The sequence below is a fragment of the Sorex fumeus genome, unplaced genomic scaffold (assembly GCF_029834395.1).
Source record: "Sorex fumeus unplaced genomic scaffold, SorFum_2.1 ptg000047l, whole genome shotgun sequence".
NCBI classification, from domain to species: domain Eukaryota; kingdom Metazoa; phylum Chordata; class Mammalia; order Eulipotyphla; family Soricidae; genus Sorex; species Sorex fumeus.
This window is the reverse complement of record NW_026606104.1, coordinates 36010942-36035772: the sequence shown is the minus strand read 5'-3', so window position 1 is coordinate 36035772 and position 24831 is coordinate 36010942. Positions and strand designations below refer to the sequence as shown.

The following is a 24831-nucleotide window of genomic DNA, read 5'->3' as shown; positions in this document are numbered from 1 at the left end:
AACGCTCCCGTCCCGCCTCCTGGGCCTTTCTCTTTTGATCCCCCCTCCTGCGCTGCCCCTTCGCTGACTTTGGGGTTAATTTTATTTCCGACTTGGGCAGACGCCCCTGGCGTGGGGCAGGGTGCTCTGGGTGTGACTAACGCCTGCCCCGGGCCGGGGCTGCTGCCGGCGCTGGGGCTGCTCTAAGTTCTTTATCAAGAGCATGTGTGTCCTGCTCCACGCCGGGGGAGCACAGGCTGGGCCGGGGGTCGCCCTGGGGCCCTCTGCAAACACTCCTGGTGCACCCCACTCCCAGACCTGCACACACAGACACTCGCCACGTCTCAGGCCCACCCGCCACACCCAGACTCACACATGTAAGACACAGACGTGCACTCCCCCGAACACACACTCACAGACAACACGCTCCAGCACACATCTGCCCATGTGTCCAAGGGCCATCCCACACATCTGCACGGTGACATATGTGAGCACACAGACCCTCGAACCAATGCACATCGAACACAGGTCAGACGTGTGCCCACGCGCAAACACACACAACCCCTTCACACAATCACGCACCTGGCCACTCACACACAGGGCTGACATCTAACACACGTGGGAGAGCGCTGCCTAGCCTATGTGTCCACATTCACACGCACACGTGTGAGCACGCACATAGCCAGGGAAGGGGTCTTAACACGGCAGGAGGAGGGGGGCCGGCCCAGCTGGCCCTCATTTAGCCGTGGAGGCCACGGCGGTGTGAGCAGGACAGGGTTAGTGTGGGGGCAGGAAGCAGGGGTCAGGGGGGCCAGGCTGGGGCCCAGGCACAGCCGGGAGAGGACGCCCGTGGGCTGGGAGGTCGTGCCCTCTCGCCACACGCCCTTCTGATTAGTTTGACACCGGCAGGTGAGGCTGTGCCGGGAGGTGGGGCAGGAGGGGAGCCCGGTGACCCCGGGTCCCTGCCCGCCAGCTGGAGGCGCAGGCCAGGTCTGCCCTCCGCAGCCGCTGGTGTGAGGAGGGGCCGGTCCTCTGTTTCCAGGCCCCTGGGTCAGGGGAGGAAAGGCTGAGGTGGGCGCCTGAGACCAGCTTAAAGTTTGGGGAAACCGACACTGAAGTTGGGGTGGAGGAAGCTCCAGCAGCAGAAATGGGCGGGTCCCGGGCTGGAGCAATAGCACAGCGGGTAGGGCATTTGCTTTGCACGCGGCCGACCCGGGTTCGATTCCCAACATCCCAAATGGTTCCCCAGCACTGCCAGGAGTAATTCCGAGTACAGAGCCAGGAGAAACCCCTGAGCATTGCCGGGTATGACCCAAAAAGCAAAAAAAAAAAAAAGAAAAAGAAAAGAAATGGGTGGGTTCCCTGGCACAGGCCTGGCCTCTCTCCCCTGGATGCCACTTCGAGAGCATTGGTGAGGAGTCCCATCTGACACAGCAAATTGTGTTAGATTTAAATATTTTAAAAACTGAAATCTGGGCCTGGAGAGATAGGACAAGGGTCCAGGTGCTTGCCCTGCACACGGAAGTCCCTGATTTGAGCCTGGCACCACACATGGCCCCCAGGCACTGCCAGGAGTGACTCTGAGCACGGAGGCAGGAGAAAAAACCCTGAGCACCAGCGAGTGTGGCCCGCACACACAAGCAAACAAAAATAACCTGAAATTCTACTTAGTTTGCAGATGGGAAATGAGTCAGTATATCTGGAATAACGGTGACATATAAATCTATGACCCGAGTTGTAAATTTTTATGAGATTTCAATGCAGGTCAAGTATCTCCAATAAAAACTTAGTGTGTAGATTGCAATGGGCTGATAAATGATGTTAGTGAATAAATAAAAATGATAAAATAAGAGGGGATGATCTCAAAGATATTATATTCAAGGAATATAAAAATCTCATTAATAGTTGTTGATGGGTTATCTGTTGAGGCAATCACCTTTTGGATATGTTGAGTTAAATACTATAGTTAATATTTAGTAAAAATAATCCCACTTGTTTCTTCTTATGCTTTAAGAAACGGCTTTTCGGGGGCTGGAGTGATAGCACAGCGGGTAGGGCATTTGCCTTGTATGCGGCTGACCCGGGTTCGATTCCCAGCATCCCATATGGTCCCCCGAGCACCATCAGGAGTAATTCCTGAGTGCAGAACCAGGAGTAGTCCCTGTGCATCACGGAGTGTGAACCAAAAAGAAAAAAAAAATTTTTTTAAATGGCTTCTAGGGCCAAAGCAATAGTGCAGTGGGCAGGGCATTTGTCTTACATGTGGCCAACCCAGATTTCATCCCTGGTACCACATTTGGTCTCCCCAGTCCCTCCCGGAGTGATCCCCTGAGCACCACTGATGTGACCCCCTCCCCAAAAAAATAACTAACACAAACAACAAAATTTTAAATGTGGCTACTAGGAAAAAAACCTGGTGGAGGGGGATGGTTTGAGCTGTTAGTGCTTCAGGCTTACACCTGGCTCAGTGCTTGGGCGGGGATACTCCCAACAGTGCTCAGGGGACCAGGTAAAGCCAGGGATCAAACTCAGGCTTCCTGCATATAAAGTATACACTCCAGCCCCGTGAGGATTTTAAATTTGTGGCTCACATATTTCTGCAGGCCAAGGTTGCTTGAAGATGGTCGAGCAGACGGGGACCCAGCTCAGTTGCCTCTGGAGGCAGCAATTCCTCCTTTCTGAATCTCAAAAACCCTTATCCGTGCAAAGGGCACCCCACCCAACATCACCTTTTGGCTCTTGATGATAGGAAGCCCCTGAATGGGGCGGAAGCTGTAGTGGGGGAGGGAGGGCAGCGTGAGGGAGGGGGCACGAGGGGGGCACTGGACACTCACTCTGGCCGTACTGGCCGTACTGGTAGCCGGCCACGGGGTCCACGCTGTAGCCGGTGGTGCTGTAGGTGGGCGGGCAGTAGGACTGGGAGGTGGGCAGGCTGTCTCCCGGCTTGATGGAGTCGGCCCTCTGGCTGCAGCTGGCCGAGATGGATGTGGCTGAGTCCAGCCCACCGTGCAGAGGGGAGATGGAGAAGTCGGCCTGCGGCTGAGGTGGCACGGCGCTGGGGTTGCTGAGAATGCTCATCACCTGCAGGGGAGAGAGAGTCAGTGCCGGGGAGCCCTCCGGAGACGCTCCGTGGGCACCCCGTCACGTCCAGAGCCTCAGCACAGCCGGCGTGGGAGGAGAGATGATGAGCGGTTAGTAGTCCTGACCAGCGGGGTCTCCCCCTACTGAGAGCTCTCAGGTCCAGGGCCTCAGTGATCGCTCTCTCTCTGCACCCACCCCAAGGGGCACTTGGCAGCTGAACGCATGACGTACATGTGCGTGCATGCACGCGTGCACGAATGACTGACCCGATCGCGGGTGTCTCTCCCCTTGGACAGGGATCATGCTGGACAGGGATCATGCCTCTCCCATCCGACTGGGATGTGCCTTCCTTGTCTGACTCTAAACCAGTTGGATATGTTTGGCGTCCCGTGCCCGTGGGCCCTCTTGTCACGTCCCCTCGTCCCTGGTTAGGCGTGCTCTGTTTCTGTTCTCGACCCCTCGAGCTTTGCCCCGACACTCATGTACATGGATGATGCTTTCTAGCCACACTGCCCCAGGCCCCAGGCCCAGCCCTGATCCTGGCAGCTCCAGGATGTCTGTGAACATCCCAGCGACGCCCCCCACCCACCAGTCTTAGCTTAATTTCACAAAGGAACCTGCCATCCATGCTGGCCACTTGGATGCAGAGGAAGAGGTCCGACTTTAGAAACCGAGCTGAAGGGATCTGCTGTTGGCTCCTGGGCATGTTCTCTTAGTCAATCAGCAAACACTGGTCGCAGGCCTCCCTTCCTAACAGACATCAGAGCAGGAAGAGCTACAACCCCTGAGGAACCTTCGGGTCCCAGCCCATAGGGGAGGGGGGAGTATCTGGATCTGGGTGAAGGAGACAGCCAGCAACAGTCCATCCAGACTCAAAGTGGCCAGTCACTCAATGCCTGGATGCTCTGGGTGGAGAGGAGGGAGAGAAAAGACCTCCAGGCAATGCGGCCCCTCTGTGCGGTAGCATGGTGGTGGTGGTGGGGGGGGTCAGCCTTGCTGAGAACCTTCTAGGGCAGAGCTAAAGAAGCAGGCTGTAGGGGCCGGAGAGATAGTATAGTGGGGTGGACGTTTGTCTTGCACGCAGTGGACCGGGATTTGATTCCTGGCATCCTGTTCCCGGCATCCTATAGGGTCCCCCGAATACCATCAGGAGTGACTCCTGAGCACAGAGCCAGGAATAAGCCCTAAGTGAAAGTGTGGGCCACAGGGAGTGGGCCCCAAAACACACATACACAAAATATACAGGTTGCAATGCCAGCAGCCAGGCACACCAACTCCCCAGCCACCATCTGGAAGAAGGCAGGCTACGGGTTCTGATGCTCTAAAGTTACTGCCAACTCGATACCATTGAAACCCCCTGCCCCCATTCACTCTTGTTTTGGGGTCACACCTGGCAGTGCTTGAGGGCTGCTCCTAGCTCAGTGCACACAGGACCACGTGGTGCTGGAGATGCAAGCACGAGCTCTCCAGCCCACTGTCCCTCTTCTGACTTGCCCCTGCGAGGAGCACCAAGACTCGGCCAGGGCAAGTTGGTGTGCCTGGCTGCTGGCATTGCACAGTAGGGGCATCCTCAGGCAAGGAGAGGCCCTGAGCTCCTCCACTTCCTGTCTGGCTGTAGGTGTCCTTTACCTGCTGGAAAGGGGATGATGAGGCCGTCGGGCACATGCTAAGTGCTCAGGAAACCACGCTGGCAGCTAAGCCCATTCTCCTCCTCCTTCTGCCTCCCCCTCGCCATGAAATCACGTGACTCTCCCAGTCCAGGGCCCACAGAGGGGCCTGGCCCATACCTATGACGGGAAAGCTGCATCCAAGGAGCTTCCCTGCTCTGGGAATGCAGTCTGGGGGCCTAACCAGACACCCCCACCCCACCCCCCCCGCCTCACCTGATACCCTCCAGAGGACTCTCCAAGTGAGTTTCGGGCAAGGGATGTTTTAGAGGGCTCAGCTGCTGGTGGTCCCCTGGACAGCTCTTGGGGGCTGGCTCCTTATAGACAAGCCTCAGCCCTGGAGGGGGGAACCACTCCTCTGCCTTTTCCCTGACCCCCAGACACAGAGGTCGGGTGCTGAGAAGGTCAGGACTCCCATCTCCCTGCAGCTGCCAGGGTCAGGTCTGCCGGGACAGCGTGTGGAGCCGCAGTATACAGGCAGGGACACTGAGGCTCGTTTTCCACCAAAGGTGAGTGTGTGGCAGCCGGGGGGTCAAGGGGGCGGGTCGGGGGGCGCTGCTACAAGCAAGGAGCTGTCTTGGGAAGCTGAGGTCTCAGACTCACTGTGTCCAATGCACTTCCGTGGTGGTAGGGGTCCCGAGAGATAATACAGCAGGCAGAGTATTTGCTCTACAAGTCTGGGTTTGATCCCCAGACACCCATGTGGTCCCCTGCGCCCACCAGGAGTGATCCCTGAGCACAGAGCCAGGAGTAAGGTCTGTGTACCACTGGGTGTGGCCCTCCCCTAAATAAAAAACACGATGAAACAGGGGAACCTTGGGGAAGGGAAAGTAAAGAGTGATGGTGGAGAATGGGCACTGGTGGAGGGATGGGTACTCGATCATTGTATAACTGACACCCAAGCACAAAAATCTGTAAGTCTACAACTGTACCTCATGGTGTTTCACTAGTAAAAATTAAAAAATAAAATAAAATAATGAATCTGAAGCTACGTCCAGGCAAACTCTCACAGAAACTAAATTGTACTCACTAAAAAAAAAAAAAAAAAGGGAAGCAGGCTGACAGGCAGGGTTTGTTTCCCCATGTCAAGTAAACCAGGGATCTAACGGGCCAGTGATGCTCTCCCCATTCCTGTCCAGCTTAGAGGCACTCCTCATCTGAAATTAAGATTCCCTGCCTCCCAGCACCCCACCCCCACCCCTCAGAGGAGGAACCCAGGGCTGAAGGAAAAGGCACCTCTCTTCCTTTAGGATACCGGAAGGGGCAGAAGGGGGTCTCTGGATGGGCTGCTAATGCCAGGGTGCCCCCAGGTTGAGCCTTTTGCCCACAAATCACCAAGGCACCAAGTCCAGAAACCCACAGAGATAGGGTGGAGGGTGAGGTCCGGGCCAGAATGGATGTGCAGGTCCCAGTTCTCACCCGCAGGCGGAAGGATGAGTGTGTGGGCCTACTTCTCCCCCTGCAGACAGACGCCTACAGAGAGCCCTTGCCATCCTACAGGGCAAAGGGCAGAGGCTTCTTGGCACCCGCTCTCCCTGCTGGCCCCTTCTCCCACCCCTTCCTCCCAGCAACCCCAAAACAGCTGCTGCAGTTTCCTGGGACATTTGGAGATGGTGGTGGTGGTGGGGGTGGTGGTGGTGAGCAGGAAGGAGGGTGTGGGGCACCCCTGGCCATGCCCAAGGCTACACCTGGCTTGGTGCTTGATGGTCATTCCCAGCAGAGCTTGGGGGACCTGGAGATGCCAGGGATAAAACCCAAGCCTCCTGCAAAAGCCAAGCATGTGCTCTGGGCCCTTTGAGCTGCCTCTCCAATCTCCTGAAGACATCCTTCACTTGTCCACCTATTCATTCAACAAACATGCCCACAAGACAGGAACTGTGAGGTCTGTGGGGGCAGAAAGCTGGCAGCCCCAATGCAACACTGCTTGGGTGGTGCCTGCCACACACAAGCTCAGGAAATCCCTGCCTGCTCCCTGGTCATTTATGGAGCCCCTCTCGAGGGGCAGACCCCGATCCTGGCCCCAAGCATACAGTAATGTGCATGAGCGTCTCCATGTCACCTGCCAGTCTCTTGAAGCAAGTCGATTACCAAGAAATGAACAGGCCAATCATATACCTTCTGATGCTGATGAATGCTGGGGGTGGGGTGATAAGGGGGCCAGAGGGAGCATCTTACAAGGCCTCCTCCCAAAGATGTGATATCTAGCCATACTAAAAAAGAATCAGCCATGGAACGACAGAGCCAAAGAGCTTCCCAGCTGCAGAAACAGCATGTGCAAAGGCCCTGAGGTGGGGACATAGCCAGCAGGTTTGGGCAATGGTGAGAAGAAAGTCAGAGAGGAGCGTAGCAGTCTCGGGCAAGCCTGGTACTTTTTTTGTTGTGGGGGGAGGGTTGCTGCAGCTTGGACCCTGGGTCAGTCCACTCAGAAACTGTTCAGATCCAAGTCTCTCCCGAGAGGGAATTTCTCCAGGGAGATTTTTCTGGAAACATCAAATCAAACCCACATCTGTGATGGATCGCCGTGAACGGAAGTGTGCAGGATCTACTCGCTGGCTCCGGGAGCCCCTGGGGGCTGGGCTGGGGGGATTAAAAGGACGTCCATGTCACCCCGTTCCCCCCCGACACCCCGCCCCAGCCTGTCCCAGACAGCAGGACCCAATTGCAGGCAGCGGAGAAAGCAGTTCCTGTTGCAGATGGGGAAACTGAGGCTGGAGGAGGGGGGAGGCAGTCAGCGGGGGTAGACTGGGACCTAACGGGCTCCCTCCACCTTGCTGTGCTGGAGGGGATGGAGAGAGGGGTCCAGGGCGAGCACTGGCTGTGGACCCGGCGCAAGTCTTTCTTTGCCGGTGGAAGCAGGAAGCAATCGCCCTCCTTGGGGGCCCCGCTGAGGTCCAGGGCCTGCAAACTTTTGAACTTGAGGAAGTCCTGGTCTGATGCGGTAATCTCCCCCCTCAAGAATGCTCAGGCCTCTCCCCCGGTGGGTTTTCCTTCTTTCCCGGTGACCTTGCTTTCGCTAATGTATTACTTCTTGGTACGTTACCGTTACTAACTCAAAATCAATACCGACCTCCACATCTGTAAGGGTTTATCTGAAGGCAAATCTCGGGCTGTCCGTCAGGCTGAGTGACAGCCATCCCTTCCTCTCCCCCCCCACCCCACACCCGCCGTGGCCCCTGCCCGCCCCCAGCCCCTTCCTCTCCCTCTGCTCTAAATCAGTCCCAGCCTCCACCAGACTAAATCAATAAGGGGCCCGGCCTCACCCCGCCTTCCGCTGCGGGGAGAGGCTTGCAGGTTTGGGGGGGAGGTGGGGGCGGCGGTGGCCCCCGTGCCAGACCCCTTCCACATCCTCTGCTCGCCGCCCCCCTCCCCCGGGACACTCCAGCGAGCTCCCCGACTTTAAAAGAAGGGGATGGGAGAAATGTAATTAATTCCCTCCGTGCCTGAGCTGGCCCCGAGGGCCTGGGACTGAGGAGGCTGAGCTGCTAGAGCTGCACCTTCTGTGATAACCGAACGTGGCTTTGGGAGCGAGGCTGCAATTAGGAGGGACGCTCACCCTCATCGGGCACCGTGGCGGGGCCGGGTGGGCGGCTGGGTGGGGGAGGGGGTGCGGTCAGGATGTGGGACCTCACGTGGGGGGCACAAAGGCAGGCAGGCAGGCAGCCAGCCAGGCAGGCACCACCAGGCCTGGCACAGATGAGCCGAGTCTGCACCAGGCTGCCGAAGGGACGCCCAGGCTTCCCTAGGTGCTCACCATCGGGGAGGGTTACCGAGGGCTTCCCGCTGGCCCCGGAGGAGGCCGGGGCATCTGCATTGTCTCATTCACCTCCAAGCCCTGCCCCACCAGGTTTGAGGTCAATTCTCTGATTTGGGGGCTTCGGGTTTTCTCCTCTGTATAATGGGTTTGAAGCTAAGTGGCTTCCGTCTGGGGAAGCCGGGAGCATTAACTGAGTAAATGCGGGCTGAATGCTCAGATACTGCCAGGGGCAGCCTTTGTTCTTGGGACCTGCATGTCCCCCTTCCCGCCCCCACCTGGCCCGAGTTAGCGAGTTGAAGGCAGGCTCAGGGGCGCCCCTCCCAGGCAAGGGCTGTGTCTCCTCCGTCTTCTGCTCCCTGAGGCTGGCACACTGCTAGTGCCCGCTGGGGCACAGCCACCAGGACACCCCCCCTCCACCACACACACAAGCACATGGAGAAGTTGGGGCCTGCCCTGAGAAAGTGCAGCCATCGTCCTTGGCCCTGAACAGGCTCCCTGTCAGAGTGGGCATCAGAGGACCAGGATCAAAGCACGCAAGGACCCGAGGGCACCCCAGGATGTGTCGGATAGGCCCATAGCTGCCTGCACCCTACATCCATGGGAGGAGCAGGGGTCCACAAGGGGAGAAGTTCCCAACACCTCTTGGTTGCCCTACCAGTAGCTTTCCACCCAAACCCCAGGAAACCCTCTCACCTGCACACAACATGCAAGTGTATGTAAATATGTGTATGTGTGTGTGCATGCCTGTGTGCGTGTATGTGTGTTTATGTGCACGCATGCACATGTATGTGTGTACTGTGTGTATGTGTGTGTATGTGTGTGCATGTGTGCACGCGTGTGTGCATGTGTACTGTGTGCGTGTATGTGTATATGCATGTGCATGTGTGTGTATGTACATGTGTGTGTGTTTGCATGTGTGTGTGCATGAATGTGTGTCTGTGTGTTTGCAGGAGCAGGACTCCTGGGGCATGCATCTTGCCCCTGCTTCCCAGGCACCCCTCCAAGCTCACACACTCACAGGCATGCACACACAGACCCCCACAAAGCCAGGAGGTGCCTATGGGGTGGCCTTGGGGAGCAGATGGGGAAACTGAGGCTCTAGAGAGAGTGTCACCACCCACGCAGCAGCAATGCTGGTGGTCCTGTGTCCAGGGGCTCCCCCAGTCCTACCATCTTGGGATGGGGCTCCCCCAAGACTGGGAATGCCTCGAGCGGCAAACCCAGCTCCATCCTCTGCCCCGGCCCCTTCTCCTATTCACAGGTCACCTTGACTTGCCTGGAGGTGAGGCGGCATGTTTGGCTGTGGGGGGATGAGGGGGGCAGTTCAGTCCCACTGAGGGGGAGACAGGCCTGGTCCTGCTAGCCAGGGGTGGACTGCATGTTCAAGTGGTGGAAACTGTGCCAATAGACCAAGAACTGCCCAGGCAGGGGATAATCCAGTTCCTGCCGCAGACCCAAAGGTTCATCTCTGGCCCCTATGAGCTCCCCAGGGAAGGTTAAGGATGAGGGGACGGGGCAGAGCTGCCTTAGACCAACAGCCCCCCACCCCCCACCCACGCCAGCACACAGACTCCACCTCACGCCCTGCAGCCTCACACTCCTGACTGCCGGCTCATAAGCGTACCCGTGTCCACCTCCGCGGGCCCCCAGACACACATCACACAACCCCCCCTGCCCCCGCCCCCTCCCATCCACGGCTCCACACTGGGATTAGTGCGATGAGAACCCACCCAGCCAGCAGCCCCAGCCCTCCTCGCTCTCCCTCCTGCTTAGTTCTGCGCTAAGAGGATCTGGGCCCCCTCCCCTCTCCCTGCCCCCTGTGGACAGCAGTAATGGGCTTCGGGTGCTGACTTTGAGCTTCCAAACAAGATTTCCTGCAGGCGTCCCTGTCCCCCACCCTCTCCTGCCTTCCATCTCTCTGCTCTGGGCCCTTCCTCCCCTCCACTCCCACCACCTACAGCCCCCACGGCAGCCCAGCCAGGAGAGCGGGCGCCCACCGGGGGGTGGGGGCAGCAAGTCCTGACTCCTGGTCCCCTCCTTCCTCGCCACCCTCTCCTCCTCCAAGACTCTCCTGAGCCTGACTGCTGCCGTTCGCTTGCACAAACGCCGCACACTCCAAAGCATTTCCCGGTGCCGTCCCAGCTACCCTCTCGAGCAGGGCTGTCTTCCTTTTTCCCTCTTGGTTTTGGGGCCACACCTGCAGTGCTCGGGAGCTAGTCCTGGCTCTGTTGCTCAGGGATCACTCTTGGCAGTGCTGGGGGAAACAAATCGGGGTTGGCGCATGCCAAGGCTGTAAGTCTTGCGCTATCTCTTCAGCCCCATGTTTTAATGAGGAAACGAGGAAGTATAAGGACTCACCTAGAATCACCTAGGGATTGGGTGGCGACCATGGGACAAGAATCCTTGACCTCTGTGTTCTAGTTCAGAACTCTGGCCCCTGCACTAGATGCGGTCTCTGTGTGCCACGGTTAAGTCTGGTCATCTGAGCAGACTGCGTGTGTGTGTGTGTGTGTGTGTGTGTGTGTGTGTGTATGCACACAAGTCCATGAGAGGATTGTTAACATGTATGATGTGCCCACGAATACTGTGTGGCACATGTGTGTTTTGTGTGTGCTTAGGAGCATGTGTTGTCTGTGCATGCCTAAGTGCCTTGCTTGTGAGGATTGCACATTTGTAACAAGCATGTATGTTTGGGGGAGGCACATACTTTATCTGACTCTAGTTGATCTCACAGGAAACCTGGGGACCTTAGATGCTCAGAGAACACTTGACAACACCTGGTTGACTAATGTTTCTGCAAGGTGTGGGATGGGGAGGGGGCATACTTGTCCTAACTTCCATCCAGTGACCCTGTCTTCCACGTGGGACTTTAACAGACCAGAACCCCAAGGGCTCAGGAGAAAGGCTCTGTCAGATTGGACAGAAAAGGAGGTAAGCAAAATCTCTGGCGAGAAGGGGTTCAGCCAGGAGCCCCCAAAAATCTCCCAGTGAGTGGAGGGAGAAACTCCAAAGTTAAGCTCCAAAGGCTGGAACTCTTGGGTTGACACCTCACCAGAGAACACTTGCAGCCCTAAAAGATGTAACCTTCTGTCCTGGGCACAGACCCTTCCTGAAGCTGAGCTTGCCCAGGAATTGCTGGAGTGGCCTTGGCATTCTCTATGCTTAGAGTAGCCATCCAGCTGGTACGGAGTGAGTGACTCAGCAGGAAGTAAATGGATGGATGGATGAATGTATGTATATGAATGAATGGTCTTTCATAGAGCTGGTTGAATGAAAAGAAAGGTTTTGTGGCAAAGTCCTATAAGTGGCATACGCCTCAACAAATCTTTTTTTTTTTTTTTTGCCTTTTGGGTCACACCCAGCAATGCACAGGGGTTACTCCTGGTTCTGCACTCAGGAATCACTCCTGGTGGTGCTCGGGGGACCATATGGGACGCTGAGAATCGAACCTGGGTCAGCCACATGCAAGGTAAACGGTCTACCTGCTCCAGTCCCCTCAACAAATCTCAAGCATTCCTCCCTACCCCAAGGAGGATGAGTTCAAAAGATGGTCTGAAAGTGGGAGGATGGACCTCTGTTCATTGGCCAAGAAATTATACACACTCTCCTCTCTCTATCTCTCTCTTTTACTCTCTCTCTCTTTCGTTCTCTCTCCCTCTCTCTCTTTTGCTCTCTCTCTCACTCTCTCTCTCTCTCTCTCTCTCTCTCTCTCACACACACACACACACACACACCTTCCAATATCCGGAAACATCTAGAACTATCTAGAAGCACTTGGAGGGGGACTGGTTTTGGCCTCCCTCTCCTTGAGCAGCCCCTGCTTTGGCCCAAGTCTAGAGGTGCCCCTGCCAGGAGAGGCCCATGGACTCCTGACTGCCGGCAGGTGCCAGAGTTGGTGGGATGCGGTGGGATTCACAGGCCCTCTCTGATGGCGTGATAATGGCGGACGGGGGATTAGAGCGGCTCCGAAGCGCGGCTGGGGTTGGGGAAGGAAGGGGCTGATCGCTGGGAAAGATATGACTATTTAAAGATAATGATTGCATAAATTTAATTAGCACACTTTCACGCGGCAAATGGCCGTTTTGTAATTAATGTATCTGGCCTTACTAAGCATGAAAGATCCCATCTCCTCCCCCTCCCCTCCCGCTCCCCCTCCTCCGGGGCCTAATGAAAGACAGAGAGCAAGTGACAGAAGCGGTTTGTCAGCGGCTCCAGGTGTCAGGGGCCTAATTGGCTGAGCTGAGGGAGGAGGGGAAGGCGGGAGCGCTGACAGGGGGCGGGGGCTCTCCTTGACTCAGGTCCCCGCCCAGGCTGGAGGGGGAAGACAAGGACAGAGACTCCGAGCTCTTGCACCCCCCCCCATGTAGTCCGCGAGGGGGGCTCCCTGACACCCCCCTCCCTCACCCATTCACCCCTCCCGCCCCCGCTTTTGGTAATTGCTGGAGATGAGGACACAGATTGGCCATGGCAGGAACTGAGTGGTGGCAGGGAGGCCTCGTTAGTACCTGGGCAGACAAGCTGGCACATATCACAATGTGTTAAGGGCTCACAGCCATGATAACTCAGCCCTTCTGGCCCTTTCCAAGGGGCAAGGTCCCATCAGTGGAATGAATGAATGAAAGAATGAATGAATGAACCTTCATTTCTTTGTCTATAAAGTGGTCTCTGATTCCCAACAGTGACCAAGAGTTAAAGTTTCCTTTTTCCTCAAGAGGAGAGTGGATCCCAGACTGAAGTACTGGGATCCGAATCTTCTGTTATTGAGCACCATGATCCCACCTGCCACTGTGGAGCGCCTCTCAGCGGTCGAGCGCCTGTTCGACCCACCGTTTGTGCACCTTCCCACTGCTGTTGAAAGCGGCAGGTTTGGATCTTTCTGAGACCGGAAGGCACAGACCCACCCATGCTCCTTGCTCTGGCCATGGCCACAGCCAGGGAGCCACTGTCAGGGAGTGCTGATGCCTGGGCAGGCGCGGAGCTGCCGTCGATGCTCTCTGATAAGCCCACGAAAGACTCCACGTCACAGCATCTTGCGCTCAATCTAATGTGGGTGGGAGCTGTCCTGTGTTAAGAGCTGAGAATGCGGGAGCTTTGGGAAGCTCAACCGCCCAAGCGACACCATGATTAAGTGGTGGGCTGGGGTCTGAGCTCAGACAGTGTCCTGCAAAAGGGGATTTTCACTCTAGCATCTAACCACAGTGGGACCAGCTCAATACCTTTTCCTTCCCCCCATTTTCTGCAGGCCCCATCCCTGCAGAATGCCTAAGAGGCAAGGGTGGGCCCAGAGGACAGGCTCTTTATGGAGTGGGGCCCACCATCAATTGTGATAATGACCCCCAAAGTTAGAGCTGCCTGATTTTCTTCTAAGGTGACTCGGGAATGGGGTTGAAGGAGCTCCAACTGCCATGCCCGGCCCTTGGGGGTGGAGGGGAGGGGGTCTGCACCCTCATCTCTCTGATAGTGACCCTCCACATCATCGCTAGCAGTCCTCTCATAACCTCTGCTACGGGCCCCCACCCAGTTTTCTCTCAGGAAGCCTGGGCAGAGAGGCCTTGAACCAGCTGAAGCCGGGTGGAGCGGGGCCCCGGCGACCCCCTCCAGAACCAAATTCAATTTCAAAGCTTAATGAGCTTGCAGAGGAGCCGGGCGAGCTGGCGGCCGCCACTCCTTGACGGCTGGGTGGTTCCGGCCCGGCCACCGAGCACGCACTGGCCCCAGCAAGGAGAGTCCAGGGCTCTGGCGAGAGTGGCGGGGGCACGAGCGAGTGAAAAATGTCAGAGCAAATTGCTCTTGACAGCGTTAATATCTGCACCTCATAGAATAATTACATGTAAATAAATAGCAAAATCACACTCAGCTGGAGGCAGCTTGGGGAGGACAGACGCGGCGAAGGACCAGCTGGGGACCCGGAGTGCCCTGCGCCAGCCTTTTCTTTCCTTCTGAGTCTCTGCCCCGCGGCTCCCCCTCGGCCCCAGCCCTGCTGTAGTGCAGAGCAGGGACCACGACATCCTGGACGTGCATCCAAGATGCTCAACGGAGGAAGACAACCTGAGCCCCTCCGTGGGCTCGTCCCAGGGCGGGGGGCAACCTAAATCCTGCACCTCCCACCTCTTGCTTCTCTTCTCGAGCATCGTCTTCCCACCCCCGCCCTCTTCAGACAGATACCCCAGAAAGCTACGTCTCGGTTGTGTCCCAGACCCCCGGACTGTGACCACCCTCCTGCCTGTCTCCTGGCCTTGACCTCAACATAGCCATTCCCCAACTCTGGCCCTCTCCTGTCCCCCCTCTTCCTCTCTGTGATTTCATGTCCCTCAGGGGCATCTGCACAACAGGGGCCGAGTCTCCTTAGTCTTCCGACTCAGTCCAAATACCCAGGGCATCGTGTGGCAGTGTTAAGTGCCATGCAAAGTTAGGGAAAAGCAAGGCAACACCTTGAAGAGTCTTTCTGGCCAGTGCCCATTAATTGTCACCAACAAACTGGGTTTAAGAACTCAAGATGAGGGGTTGGAGCAATAGCACAGCGGGTATGGCATTTGCCTTGTACGTGGCCAACCTGGGTTCGATTCCCAGCATCCCATATGGTCCCCTGAGCACAGCCAGGAGTAACTCCTGAGTGCAGAGCCAGGAGTAACACCTGTGCATCGCCAGGTGTGACCCAAAAAGAAAAGAAGAAGAAGGAGAAGGAGGAGGAGGAGGAGGAGGAGGAGAAGGAGAAGGAGAAGGAGAAGGAGAAGGAGAAGGAGAAGGAGAAGAAGAAGAAGAAGAAGAAGAAGAAGAAGAAGAAGAAGAAGAAGAAGAAGAAGAAGAAGAAGAAGAAGAAGAAGAAGAAGAAGAAAAGATGAGCGGCTGGAGCAATAGTACAATGGGTAGGGCATTTGCCTTGTATGTGGCCAACCGGATTCAATCCCCGGCATTCCATATGGTCCACTGAGCACCACCAGGAGTAAGTCCTGAGTACAAAGCCAAGAGCAACCCCTGTGCATCTCTGGGTGTGGAAGAAGGAGGAGGAGGAGGAGGAGGAGGAAGGAGAAAGAGAAGGAGGAGGAGGAGGAGGAGGAGGAGAAGAAGAAGAAGAAGAAGAAGAAGAAGAAGAAGAAGAAGAAGAAGAAGAAGAAGAAGAAGAAGAAGAAGAAGAAGAAGAAAAAGAAGAAGAAGAAGAAGAAGAAGAAGAAGGAAAGAACTGAAGATGCAAATACATTTAAAAGACAAGGAAGGAAGAAGGAAGGATGGAAGGAAAGAAAGGTGGGAGAGAAATGGCAGAAAGAAGGAACGGAGGCAGGGACGAAGGGAACAAACCTGAAGCAAAGACTAGAAGGAAGGAATGGGATAAAGGAAAGGCACCTGCTGGTAGAAGGGAAAGCTCCAGGAAGTGACAGTCTCACCATGACCCCAGATACACCAGTTGTCTGATTTCTCTGGGGGGTGATTCCACCCAGGGGCCCTCCCTCCTGTGACTCAAGCCCCTCTTCCTTCCTGCTGACGCAGTCGAAAGTGGCTCCACGTGAGGAGGCCCCCATCCCCGAGAGGCACGGAGGACCCTTCAGCGGCTCCGAAGCCCAGCGCGGGGCAGCCAATGCAAGCTCCATTCTTCACGAAACAAATATTTTCTCCCGAGCAACCCTGCGTCCCGCACCTTCTTGTTTAGCTCACCGACTAATCCACTTATCGAGGATAAAGCACCCGTGAATCCTCATTTGATAAAGGCAGCCACAAAATTAGCAAAAAACGTGCCCACGGCGCTGACGTACCCAACAAACAAGAGGCTGGGGACGGCCAGGGAGAGCTGCTGTCTCCGCTCAGTCCCCGGGCCCCAGGAGATGGGGAGGCAGATAGGCAGCTCTCCGGCTGGCACGCAGGGCAGCGAAGGCAGCCCTGTGCAGTAGTACCTGGGAAGGGGGCGGGGCCATATGGGACAGGGACTGCTGAGGGAGATCCCGTCCAGCCCTGGGCTATGTGGCCACCTGACTCCGGAAGCCTCTGCCCGACGTGCCTCTGTACACAGCCACTCTCCACCCTTGCTACGAGCGCAGATGCTCACGACATGCTCTGGGCTTTGGCGTTCGAAGAACTTTGTGCGTTCACTCCCTTTCTCCTGACTTCCTCCCTGGGAAACAGCGTCCCCTGACAGAGGAAATGGGCACAGCAGAGCCGTCCAAGTTCAAGATGAGGCGAGGGAGGCTCGTGGCTCAGAACTGGAGAGTCATCAGCAGGGTCAACTCCTGAGCCTGACCTGACACAAACTCTCAGTTCAACCACGGCAGACCCAGACTGGACCCTTCTCTCTCTTAAGGCCACTTCCCCCTCCACTCTGCTAAAGCCTGGACTGCCCACCCCTGCTGTGGGGCCGGTTCACCTCCCTGTGCCCCAGCCCCTCTCCGTGCCCTTTGCCTACCCTGAATGATGGCCACCAGAGCTGGGGGCACCTCTCCACGGGCCCCCAGGATGCTGCCGGCTCCTGGGTGCTGAGAATGGGATCCAGCACACGGCACGTAGTGAGCCGGGGGGCTGCCCTTGCTCCTGGAGCCTGGGGCAGGTCCCGATGTGGGGAGAGCTCAGGTGGGGTGTCTGGGAGGTTCAGTGTCTGTGCTACCACACTCCCCCACGAACGCCCTTCCATGGAGAAGGACAGGACTGGCCGCAGGTAGAGACACGAATCACAGGGAGGAACTTATTTAGGGGGACCACTGGGACAAGAGTCACACCCCAGGCCATGTGGGACCAGCCTCAGGAGACCAGGGTGGGGGCAGAGTGCATGGCGCCTGGGCAGCCTCCTTTGCCCTGCAGGGAGGGTGCGTCTGGCCTGGCGGAGGGGCAGGAGAGCCCAGAGGGAAGCAGGCAGGGACCCGACTAGGACCACACGCTGCTGTCCAGCCCCAAGCACAGTCCAGTGGTGGGGGCAGCTCTGATGGGGACTCCCTCTGTCTCCCTTCATCTCTCTCTCTCCCTCTCTCTCTCCCTCTCCCTCTACCTCTCTCTCCCTCTTTCTCTCTCTCCCTCTCCCTCTCTCTCCATCTCTCTCCCTCTCTCTTTCTTCCTCTCCCTCTTTCCTTCTCTCCCCCTCTCTCTCCCTCTTTCTTTCTCTCCCTCTCTCTCTCCCTCTTTCTCTCTCTCCCTCTCCCTCTCTCTCCATCTCTCTCCCTCTCTCTTTCTTCCTCTCCCTCTTTCCTTCTCTCCCTATCTCTCTCTTTCTCTCTCTCCCTCTTTCCTTCTCTCCCTCTCTCTCCCTCTTTCCCTCTCTCCCTCTTTCCTTCTCTCCCTCTCTCTCCCTCTCTCTCGCCCTCTCCCTCTCTCTCTCCCTCTTTCTCTTCCTCTCTCTCCTTCTCTCTCCCTCTCTCCCTCTCTGTCTCCCTCTTTCTCTCTCCCCCTCTCTCTTTCTCCCTCTCTCTCTGCAGTTCCCCCACCCCTTCAGTTAGGGGACATTTCTGCTATCTCTGCTCCCTGTCACCAGCCCATCTCTCTAAGCCTGGTTGGTCCCAACCGTGTCCAGCTGTGTCTCGAACCCTCTCTCCTCCTTCACAGCCCTCCACCCACTCTGCCGCTCCTCTCCTGCTCCCCCTGCCCGGGGCCTCTGCTGCATCCTGTATCTCCCCCTGCTCCAGCAGCCCTCACCCCTCGACGGGCCTGCTGATGGTCTACTCACACCTATGCCTCTCTGCCCACCCGCCTCCAGACACGCCCCCCGCCCCCAGCAGGAAGAGCCTCTGAAAGGAACGCGGGGGCCACCAGTACCCCGGGCCCCTATCTGTCAGCAGAGCACTGGGCAGGAGCCCTGCAGCCCACCCCACACCCCTGCTCCTACCACCCGGGTCTCTCCCGGGCTCTTTCCTTTCTTCCTTTGCTTCTGCCACCCAGGGTGGTAACACAGTGCCATGATAGGTGTCTGCAGAGCACGGGAAAGCTGGGGGGTTTAGGACAGGTCGGGATGAGGCTGGTTCAGCCACCGCTCCTCAAACTTGCCTGTGCAGGCAACACCCTCAGAGGCTGCCGGAGCACAGAACTGGCCTAGGGGTGCCAGGCTCTGCCACTCCTCCACCTTTCCATGGCCCAGCCTGGAGGCCAAAGCCAAGCTCACCGCCCCTTGCTGCCCACTCAGAAATTTGTGTCTGGAAAACTGGGTGCCACAATTCCACACCCTCAGGGCTCACAAATTGGAGATGTCTCTGTCACTGCCACAGAAAGTAACGGTGCGACCACAGCAGCCCAGCTGCTTTGGGGGACAAGGCAGGGCGGGAACCGGTCACTGCTGCCCACAGAGACCAAGAGGGAGAGCCAGAGCCAGCGTGGGGTTTGGAGTCAGCGCCAGGGGCCAAGAGAAAGCTGCTCTGGGAGCCGGGATGGGGGAGGCGATGGAGAGACTCCCGCCCCCGGGCCTGAGTCTCAGTTTCAGCCTGGCTGTGTCCCCTTTATGATAAGACACTCACCAGGGCCCTCGTGGGACAGTAATCCCCCACCGCCGCGGGCCAAGCTCCCAGTCTGAGAGACGATGGCCTTCCGAGACTTTCTGATCCCTGCCGCTCCCCCCCCAGCGGACCTCAGCTCTCTATACCCCCTGCTCTATCCTCGCCCCCCACCCCCCACCCCTCTGCTAGCGGGATGGAGGAAAAGCAGCCTGGCAGGGCCCCCTGATGCGAGCAAAGATTCTCAGGGTTTGATGTGGAGCAGGGAACCTCGTGCCACTCAGAACATCCCTGGACACACAGAAATGACGGGCATGACTTAACACACACCCTTCCAGGTCTTGGCAAAGCCCCCCACCTCCCCCTCCCCCCAGGCCCATGGGAAGAGGGTCTTCACTCGCACAAAGAGACCGTGGGGAGGGGAAGGCATGCTAGGCTGCCCTTGAGCCTAACAGGTGCTCGGAAGAGCCGGGTCCACGCAGAGCCTGCCTGGGGTCGCCCACTGTCAAGACGCGGCACCTGGCTGTGGGGGCGCCACTCACGGTACCCTCCAGGGGTGAAGGGGGAAAGCCGCCAGCCAGGCTGCCTTGGACGGCACCCTCACTAAAATATAGGTACCTACCCCCGCTCACCCCCCAACACACACACACACACCAGCACACACACTCCAACACACCTCCAAACACACACCCCATCACACACACACACACCCCAACACACATACACTCCAACACACCCCAATACACGTACACCAACACACTCCCAACACACACCCCATCACACACACCTCAACACATACCCCAACACATGCACCAATACACACACCAACTTACACACACCCCAACACACACACCTCAACACATACCCCAACACATGCACCAATACACACACCAACTTACACACACCCCAACACACAATCCCAACACACATAAACTCCAACACACCCCAATACACATACACCAACACACACCCCAATACACACCCCATCATACACAACCCAACACACACACCCCAACACACACACCCCAACACATATCCCAACACATACATCCCAACATACATACACCAGCACACACCAATTTACACACCCCAACACACACCCCCAACACACATCCCAACACACACCCCAACACACACCCCAACACACACCCACCAACACACATACTCCAAACACACACCCCAAACACACACACAACCAACACACACACCAAGACACACACACACACATACACACTCTCCCATCACCAACTTGTCAGCCTATCAGGGTAGGGCTGGGACTGGCAGTGCCAAGGATGGAACTCGGGACCTCACTCAGGCAAGGCAATTGTTCCAGTGACGGTCACTTCAGATAGTTGACAGAATCACTGAGGATGGAGTCCACCCCTGCAGAGTGCCCCCACACCCCTACACTGCCAGGTCCTCTCTGAGCCCACCCTAGCCAGGGGGACGCCAGCACTTCCAAGGCCCTGCCCCACCACTGCCCAAAGCTGGGAGCTCTGCCCTTCACATTGCTGGAGGTCTGGCAAAGCTGCTTGCCCAGGGTCAAGGATGGCCGGAGAGCAGATCTAGGGTTCCAGGTGGTCCCTGCAGCCACACCAGCCAGCCTGCCTGGAGAAAGGTATTTCCCTCAGCAAGAGAGAGCCAGGGCTCCTCACAGACCCCGCCCCACCCCGCCTCTTCCTCTCTGGACCTCTTGTGTCTATGCAGGAGTCTGGACAGCCTGGCTGTTACTTCAGGGAAAGAGATGAAGAATGTTAGAATTCAAACGCAAAACTGCTTCTTTGCAAGCCAAAAGAGGGGGGGGGGGGGAGGGAAGGGAGTGTCACAGTCCAGACTGGAAGTCCCGGAAGGCTTCTGGGAGGAAGAAGGGGCCTGGGAGCAGGTGCTCAAGATCGGGCCCAGGGACAGATCTGGGAGTGGACAGAGGCAGGGTCCCGGGTCTGTGTCTCTCTCGTCCCCGTGGCCCCTGGACAGTGCGGGGCAGCAGCTCTGTGTGAGGGGGCTGCAGGCTTCGGCTCCCCTAGCCCAGCCCAGCCCAGCCCAGCCCAACCCAGCCCAGCCCGTGCCGCAGGAATTAAGCAGCCGCGGAGCCCGAGCCCAGCGTCCTTATCTCGGGGAGACAGTTGTTGGGAATCACTTTGACTGAGTGGTTTTGTCTCCCCGCATTTTCCACTGTCAGGCGGCCTCGGGCCATGGATCAAAGGCGCGGCAGCGGCGCAGGGAGGGGCCCGGATCCATCCCGCGATCCCAGCCCCCTCCTTCCACGCACCGCACCCACCCCAACCTGAGCGCAGCTACCCAGAGGTCTGAGAAAGGCCAGGAATTCAGAGGGGAGAGGTAGGGGAGGGGTGCGGGGTGGGGGGTGGGGGCGCTGGAGAGGTGCTGGCAGGAGAAACCAGGAGGGAGAGAGGAGTGGAGAGGAATGGGATTAGGGGGCCTGAGTGGGGGCAGGATTTGAAAGAAGTGTGCAGGGAAGAGGGAAGGCGGGAGGGAGAGGCAAGGAGGGCCAGGGATGCCAGACAGGACAGGAGGTGGGGGCGGCTGGGACGAGAACTGACCAGTGTCCAAGCATGGGGCCGGGGGCGTAGGGGAAGCAGATGGGGCAAAAGGGAGGGAAGAGACAGAGGTAGGGGACAGCCGGGCTGGTGGGAAGGAGGAATTGGGGGTGGAGAGAAAGAAGAGCAATCAAATGCGTGAGTCCCAGGAGAAAGTTCTGGAAGCAGGGCCAGAGTGGGAGGAGACGGCAGGTTGGACTAGCTGGGGCAGAGGTGTCCTCTGGACACCCTGAAGCAAACAGACAGGGGAGTGTAGGAGAGGTCACAGGCAGAGGGTGTCCCCAGGCCAGACTATCTGAAGGTCCCCAGCAATGCCTGGGGACACTGGCCCCAGCTCAGATGCCCCTCTAAGTCCCTCAGGTAGAACCTTCCCTGCCCAGAGCTCTGCAGCAGAGCTTGGTGGGTGTCGAAAGCTGGAGAGAACTAGGAGAAGTTGGTGAGGGGAGGAAGCGTGGGGGACCCCCCCCCCACCCCGAGGCTGGGGTGGGAGCAGCAGAGGCAGGGGAGCTGGAAGGTGCAGATAAGGATCCACAGCCAGTGGGGTGGGTGGTCTGGGTGGGCGGGAACTGGGGCCCTGCACCCTAAGTCCTGTGAGGCGGGGGCGGAGGTGGGGTGCAGCAAGATAGCCTGCAGGGTGCTGGCAGGTGAGCCCCGACAACATGGTACCCCTCCCGTGGCAGCCCACAGAGAGGTCTGTTACAGAGGCCCTTTACAGCGGGGAAAACTGAGGCAGAGAGAAACCTGGGAGCAGTCCCACACAGGCTGGAAACAGTTCTGGGCACGGGGCAGGGCTCCTGGGCCCCATTCTCCAGCTTAGGGGGCACTGAGAACAGTGGCTAGAGTAGAGCCATGTCCGAAGGCCCCCAGGGGGACGTGACTCCTGCTCATTGTGCTGTTTTGTGTCAGAAACTGGGCAAGAGAATGGCTGGGTGGGTGGGGAGGGGGGCACTGTCTAGAGGTCAGGGGCTGCCACCTGTTAGCAGCTTACCTGGACAAGGGCTCTGCCTGCCTGCTGCCTCTGTGTCTCCCGTCCACGGGACGGGAGAAAACAGCCCTGTCCCCTTCCAAAGGAGCCCCAGAGATGGAATATCCTCATGACAGTCTCAGCACACGGGCTGCCCGCAGTTAGGGAGCCGCCGGGCGGGGCCACTCTCACTGCTGCTTGGTGGACACATGTCGGGACGCACACACAGCACCAGGCATGATGGCTGAGGTCAGAGGCTGCCGCACAGAGGAGAACGTGGTCAGAGAGGCCCGACTGCAGAGAAGGAGTGACCCCCAGAGCAGAGGTGTGGAGGAAGGGGCACGGGACCTGGAGAGGAGGCATCAAGCCCTCCTCCCCTACCTGGTCTCGTGCCCAGCCTCCCAGGTCCAGTTGCCTGGCCTCTTCCCGGCAGCCGGCAGTGGCCCCCCTCCTGCTGGGGACCCCAGGGACGAGCCTGAGCCACTCGGAGTCTGCTGGCGTATTAATTGCTAATCTCCCTCATTTTCTTCCCCTCTATCTGCCCCCCAGCCCCCCATCCCGTGCTAATCAGAAGGAAGGATAAATCCGCTATTTTCATTCTTCGCAAGCCAGGCGGCTCTGACCCTCGAGCCCCCCACCCCCACCCCCCACGCCCTGTCTGCTGGGAGACCCGGTAAGCCCTGGCTGGGACCCCAGGAGGGGGGATGGGAGGGGATGCAGGCAGGCGGAGGAAAGCCGCACTCCAAAAGATCTCACAGTTGTGATGCACGCACAGTCACCCATACAAAGAACCAGCCACAGTGCCCAAGTGGTTGGTCTAGCTCTTTCACTAACCCCCAAACAGGGAAACTGAGGCCCCAAACAGGAAGGAGTCTGCCAAGCTACCCTGGGTCAGAAGCAGAGCCTGCAGAGAACTCAGACCACCCAACTTTCCACCCAGGGCCTTAGCAGAAAAACCCGCAGGGCCTCACACACTGAATTTCTCTCAAAGCCCAGGGCAGGCGGGTGATATGTCACTGCCTTTTCCACATACCCGGAGCGCTCTTGGGCGTGAACACACCGGCATTCTCATTGAACTGCTGCCGTCCCTGAGGTGGCTCGCTCAGTTCCGTTCCCCAGTGGCAGGAGTCAGCCGAGACTCAGAGCGCTCAGCAAAACTCAACGAAACCGAAAGGTCGGTGGTTACCCAGCATTTACGTACGCGACCTGGGCTTTGAACTCCATCTGTCCCCTGTGCCTGCGTTGCATTGCTGTGCAGGGTTTTCACTTTTGCAGTGACTTTTAAATTTTTATTTATTTTTGCACCAGCCTCCTACCTTTCCTCATTGTCTCCTGAGCAAATCCTCCCCTTCAAGGTTCCTCCTCCCCCTCCAGGAAGCCTTCCCTGAACATGACCTCCCTCCTCTAAACTTCCATAGTTCTTCTCGTCTGATCAGAAACTACCCTGAAGTGTCCACACAGTTTCTCTAGTTGTTCTTGGCTGGGGTGAGGGTGGTGGAGAGGAGTGGGGTGGGGGTGTGAATTCTCCCCCCCTCACCCCCAGAAGCCCCTGGGCAGGACTGGGACAGCTGGGTATGTTTCTCCACACCAGCCTGTCCACACCAGGTGCTAGATCAATGAATTGAAAAGAAATCGTCTGTAACGACACTCCAGAGCAAAGGAACGAGCCGCTCGGCTGTCTGAAGTCCCTCATGGCGGGGTAGGGGATGAGAGGGAGGATCCCGATGTGTGGACCAGACCCGGGGCTTCCCTGGCTGCACCCAGGGGTCCCTTTAGGTGACAGCCTCAGAGCATGCAGAGACTGGATCATCAGGTTCTGGGGTTGGCGCCGCCTGGCTGCGCCCCACCATGGCCCCCAGTCCTCCTGGCTTCCAGTAGCAAGAGAACCCTTCCTCACAGATTTAACCCTTCCGCTGTGGGGAGCAGTGAGGCCAGCACCTGCCCCTTCTCCAATTGCTGCTTGCGTTCAGGGATGGGCAGCCCACCACCCTCACCTCTGCCCAAAGTCCACTCAACCCTCTCAGAAAGGGGAAAAGGTTAGCATCACCCACACTTTCTCTCCCAAAATATTAATTTTTTTTTTTTTTTGCTTTTTGGGTCATACCTGGCAATGCACAGGGGTTACTCCTGACTCATGCACTTGGGAATTACTCCTGGTGATGCTCGGGGGACCCTATGGGATGCTGGGAATCCAACCTGGGTCGACCGCGTGCAAGGCAAATGCCCTACCTGCTGTGCTACTGCTCCAGCCCCCCCCCCAAGATATTCATTTAAAAAACCCTCAAGTCCCATGGATTCTAGGACCCCTGCCCCCCACCGACTGTTAGGAGGATCTGCGTGTTGTAGCATGGGCTCTGGACTCCCAGCAGAGTCTGGAAACTTCTCTCTGGGCTCGCCTTTCTCCCCCCAGCCCCCCAGATCCCCTCCACCCAGG

At 57.6% G+C, this 24831-nt stretch overlaps 1 protein-coding gene across 3 annotated transcripts in view; it reads right to left on the bottom strand.

Annotated features, from left to right (window-relative positions):
• The window catches only part of PAX7 (paired box 7), a 108310-nt gene that overhangs the window by 4816 nt on the left and 78663 nt on the right, over positions 1 to 24831 (bottom strand). For all 3 annotated transcript variants that reach the window (XM_056123314.1, XM_056123316.1, XM_056123315.1), the window contains exon 8: positions 2814 to 3060. In XM_056123314.1, the coding sequence (XP_055979289.1) occupies positions 2814 to 3060 (247 nt within the window). The remainder of the gene's footprint in view (positions 1 to 2813; positions 3061 to 24831) is intronic.